General features: G+C 42.7%; 1 protein-coding gene across 1 annotated transcript; it reads left to right on the top strand.

The window, feature by feature from the left end:
* Positions 1-638: 638 nt before the first annotated feature.
* LOC116034437 (protein NLRC3-like) lies at positions 639-3,495 on the top strand. The gene is made up of 2 exons (XM_036001116.1): positions 639-915; positions 2,309-3,495. Exons 1-2 carry the CDS (start codon positions 639-641, stop codon positions 3,259-3,261), a joined length of 1,230 nt encoding a protein of 409 aa, XP_035857009.1. The 3' UTR covers positions 3,262-3,495.
* Positions 3,496-5,000: the final 1,505 nt, after the last annotated feature.

Below are 5,000 nucleotides of genomic sequence, written 5' to 3'. Positions count from 1 at the left end.
TATTTATAAACACGCATACTCCTCCCCCTCTCGTCTTACCAGACTGTAGTGTGCGGTCTGATCTGTAGACACCGCAGCCTGCTAGCTCCACAGCTGTATTCAGTGTGTATATTTGAATGGCAGTGTGTTCCTCGTGAAAACAAGAGATTTTCTTCATGAAAATTGTGCCAAATGCAGAGAATTGTGTGTAGTGTTTTGAAAAAAGTGTGTTGTAGAACTGCAATTTGAGTGTAAAGCAGGAAGTGTGCTTGTAGTTTAGCAGAATTAGTTACATGTTGTGGTCATTGTGTCTCAAGTACCAGTATTTGTGTGTAAACAATTGAGAAAAGCTGTAAGTTTTATCTTATACAGTATATCCATGATCCTGTAGGACTTCGAGATCCAGACTGAACTCACGCCTCTCAGGGGGAATTATTGGGTCTAGACTCTACCTGTAAAGTGACCTGAGATAACTTCTCTTATTATTTGACACTATAAATACAATTTGAATTGAAATTGAAGAATGAATATGAGAAGCTTGGAAAATACCAACGCCTTAGGGGGGAGCTAAAAAAAAGGTATAGAAAGTGAAGGTAACAGAGGTATATGAGCTGACAATGTTTTTTTATGTTTCTTTTGGATCTTTGTAGGGACCAAAGATGGAGACGCCTCAAGAGGTCGTCTTAAGAACTTTACAAGATTTGAGAGCTGAGGACTTTCAAACATTCCAGTGGTACCTGCAGCAGAAAGGGGCCCTTGAAGACTTCCCAGCAATCCCAAAGAGCGAACTTGAGAATGCAAACAGGGTGAAGACAGTGGACCAGATGTTATCGACCTACAGTATGAACACTATTAAAGTGACCAGAATAGTTTTAGTGAAGATGAATCAGAATGAGCTAGTGAAGAATTTATCAAACACCATCTCAGAACCTGCAGGTAAGTCATAATATTATTAATTAGAAAATGGATGTTACAAAAAAGTCAAACATACCACAATGTCTTCAACAAACAGTAGCTTTGTAGCCAATGTCTCCCTCTTATCTACAAATATAGGCGTATATATTGTGCTTACAACAACAGAACAAGTTACCAAAGCAAACATCTACCACAGACACAAAAATATAGTGTCTACAAGAACAAAGTTGATGAAAAAAAGTCAGACAATCCAGTTTTTGTTGGCTCTTCTGGTTAACAATTGCACACACTGATGCCACTGTGAGGAACACCTTGGACAATATTAATTCCCATCCCTCTGTAATTCAGTCATACACCTTCTGGTTTCTTTGGAAACCACAGAGTTCATGGATGCATGACTTGGACACACAACATATCAGTTGTTGAGGAATAATAAGTAATTTTAAATAAGGTAATATCTTAAATAGATTTCTGGAAAACAGAATTGTGCACAGACATTAACTGCAACAACCCACTCATGGATTTCATTGTTTTATTTATTCAGATATTCTTGCTGCGTGCCAGCGAAAAGTGAAATCCAAGTCACAAAAGAAGTTCCAGTGTGTGTTTGAGGGGATTGCTAAAGCTGGAAACAAAACCTTTCTGAATAAGATGTTCACAGAGATCTACCTCACAGACGGAGGGACTGAAGAGGTCAATGTTGAACATGAGGTCAGACAGATTGAAACAGCATCCAGGAAACCAGACAGACCAGAAACAACATTCACATGTGAAGACATCTTTAAAGCCCCACCTGGAAGAGAAGAACCAATCAGAACAGTGATGACAACGGGAGTGGCTGGCATTGGGAAAACAGTCTTAACACAGAAGTTCACTCTGGACTGGGCTGAAGACAAAGCCAACCAGGACATCCAGTTCACATTTACATTCACCTTCAGAGAGCTGAATGTGCTGAAAGAGAAAAAGTACAGCTTGGTGGAACTTGTTCATTTGTTCTTTAGTGAAACCAAAGAAGCAGGAATCTACAGGTTTGAAGAGTTCCAGGTCGTGTTCATCTTTGACGGTCTGGATGAGTGTCGACTTCCTCTGGACTTCCTCAACACTGAGATCGTGACTGATGTTACAGAGTCCACCTCAGTTGGTGTGCTGTTGACAAACCTCATCAGGGGGAAACTGCTTCCCTCTGCTCGCCTCTGGATAACCACACGGCCTGCAGCAGCCAATCAGATCCCTCCTGAGTGTGTTGACATGGTGACAGAGGTCAGAGGGTTCACTGACCCACAGAAGGAGGAGTACTTCAAGAAAAGATTCACAGATGAGGAGCAGGCCAGCAGAATCATCTCCCACATCAAGACATCACGAAGCCTCCACATCATGTGCCACATCCCAATCTTCTGCTGGATCACTGCTACAGTTCTGGAGGACATGTCGAAGACCAGAGAGGAAGGAGAGCTGCCCAAGACCCTGACTGAGATGTACATCCACTTCCTGGTGGTTCAGTCCAAACGGAAGAAAGTCAAGTATGATGGAGGAGCCGAGAAGGATCCACATTGGAGTCCAGACACCAGGAAGATGATCAAGTCTCTGGGAAAACTGGCTTTTGAGCAGCTGCAAAAAGGCTACCTGATCTTCTATGAATCAGACCTGACAGAGTGTGGCATCGACATCACAGCAGCCTCAGTGTACTCAGGAGTGTTCACACAGATCTTTAAAGAGGAGAGAGGACTGTACCAGGACAATGTGTTCTGCTTCGTCCATCTGAGTGTTCACGAGTTTCTGGCTGCTCTTCATGTCCATCTGACATTCACCAACTCTGGAATCAATCTGCTATTGGAGAAACGGAAACCCACCTGGTTGTGTAACGTTTTCAGAGACAAATCAGCTCAGTTCTACCAGAGAGCTGTTGCCAAGGCCATACAGAGTCCAAATGGACACCTGGACTTATTCCTCCGCTTCCTCCTAGGTCTTTCACTGGAGACCAATCAGACTCTCCTACGAGGTCTGCTGAAACAGACAGGAAGTATGTCAGAGACAAACAAGAAAACAGTTGAGTACATCAAAAAGAAGATCAGAGAGAATCTGTCTGCAGAGCGAAGCATCAATCTGTTTCACTGTCTGAATGAACTAAATGATGGTTCTCTAGTGGAGGAGATCCAACAGTCCCTGAGATCAGGAAGTCTCTCCACAGATAAACTGTCTCCTGCTCAGTGGTCAGCTCTGGTCTTCATTTTGCTGTCATCAGAGAAAGATCTGGACGTGTTTGACCTGAAGAAATACTCCACTTCAGAGAATGCTCTTCTGAGGCTGCTGCCCGTGGTCAAAGCCTCCAACAAAGCTCTGTACGTGCACACACAACTATCCAGATGAAATATAGTTTTTCTTCTTCCTGACAACGTTTTCTTGTAATTATTTTCTTATGTGTTGCTGATTCCTCTTCAGACTGAGTGGCTGTAACCTGTCAGAGAGAAGCTGTGAAGCTTTGTCCTCAGTTCTCAGCTCCCAGTCCTCTAGTCTGAGAGAGCTGGACCTGAGTAACAACGACCTGCAGGACTCAGGAGTGAAGCTGGTGTCTGATGGACTGAGGAGTTCACACTGCAGACTGGAAACTTTCAGGTTGGTTTTCAGCTGTTTCATGAGCTCTTATTTTCTTCATATAATAATTATTTAGTGGACACCGTGGCCTCAGTTCTCAGCTTCTAATCCTTTAGTCTGAGAGAGCTGGACCTGAGGAAGAAGTTAAATATTAAGTATCTTTAGTCCTTTTCATGATTCTGTATTAGATGAGGCAGCAATATCGTACTGAAGGGGTTCGCTGACTCTGGAGCCTGTCACCAGGATAAGGTTTCTGTTCACGAAACAGACATATCACTTGGATTTACAAAGAGCAGGTTTATTACAGGACTTCAGAACACTATTCTCCATCAGTGACAGATTTTGTTTCTGTCATGAGCATGCAATGCGTCTAACTCGCACATGGGTGTGTCGGTGTGTGTTTTGGCAGTCTGTCAGGCTGTCTGATCACAGAGGAAGGCTGTTCTTGTCTGGCCTCAGCTCTGAGCTCCAACCCATCCCATCTGAGAGAGCTGGACCTGAGCTACAATCATCCTGGAGACTCAGGAGTGAAGCTGCTGTCAGCAGGACTTAAGGACTCTAACTGGAGACTGGAAACTCTCAGGTATGGACAGGCTGACAAAAACAGTTCCTCTGCCACTAACCGAGGAACTCTGGTTCATGTTTAATGGAGGATATGAGTGAAGGTGTATGAAGTTGATTGTGACTATGTCTTCCTGCAGGGTGGACAATGGTGGACTGCAGTGGTTGAAACCTGGTCTGAGGAAGTGTGAGTGTGTTCTAAGTTTGATTTATTGACTAATTGTCAGGGTGAATGCACATTGATCAGCATCCCTGTAATTGGGCCAAAAGGATAATTTTCACCTGTTGTCCCTCTGCCTGATGTTAAATATAAAAAACACACATCTCAAATCAGAACCAGAGAGAACATGAAACATCTGAACAGAATGAAGAGCTTAGAGGAGTCAGGCAGCATCATGTAGTAATTAATAATGCAGAAAATGAATACAGAATAATGTTAGCAGACAATCAGCACAAGCAAAATAAGCAGACTGCTGGTTGAGATTGGATTTTGTTCAGCAACATCTTGCCTGGCGTGTTTTTTTGAAGAGAGTTGAGTCTAAAGGCTGTAGGCTAAATGCAGAACTGTCACCGTAGCCTACGTAAGGCTCCAGAGTATCTGTTTTAGTGGCTGGAAAGATGTTAGAACTCAATCGATCGATTTAAAATCCACAAACACAACAAAATGAACAAAATTATCCAACAGAACTAATCAATACATTTCATCAACAGTGGAGCCAACAGAGAGCTTTGTTACTATTTACAGTCACTGATATTATTGAAGAGCTGTGCTGCCTTCAGGTGCTGCTGGTAATCTAGTACTTCACCAGTTTGACAGATATAAGATGATCTGTTCAAGTAGCCTTTAGTTTTCTTTGGATGTTTTTAAATGAATCAGCGTTGAATAACATACGAGTCAAGATGTTGGAAAGATGAATAAAGTGAGTTGAGGTGGATTTACCTTCCAGTTTTCC

This window comes from Sander lucioperca, chromosome 5 (genome assembly GCF_008315115.2).
Source record: "Sander lucioperca isolate FBNREF2018 chromosome 5, SLUC_FBN_1.2, whole genome shotgun sequence".
NCBI classification, from domain to species: Eukaryota; Metazoa; Chordata; class Actinopteri; order Perciformes; family Percidae; genus Sander; species Sander lucioperca.
Note: the sequence above shows the minus strand (reverse complement) of the source record. Positions and strands in the feature narration are given on the sequence as shown.

Excerpts from the sequence above, each read along its gene's own strand:
- LOC116034437 (XM_036001116.1), top strand. The coding sequence starts at position 639 with ATGGAGACGCCTCAAGAGGTCGTCTTAAGAACTTTACAAGATTTGAGA. Across the intron at positions 916-2,308 it reads CACCATCTCAGAACCTGCAG|TTCTGGAGGACATGTCGAAG; the intron begins GTAAGTCATAAT and ends TCACTGCTACAG.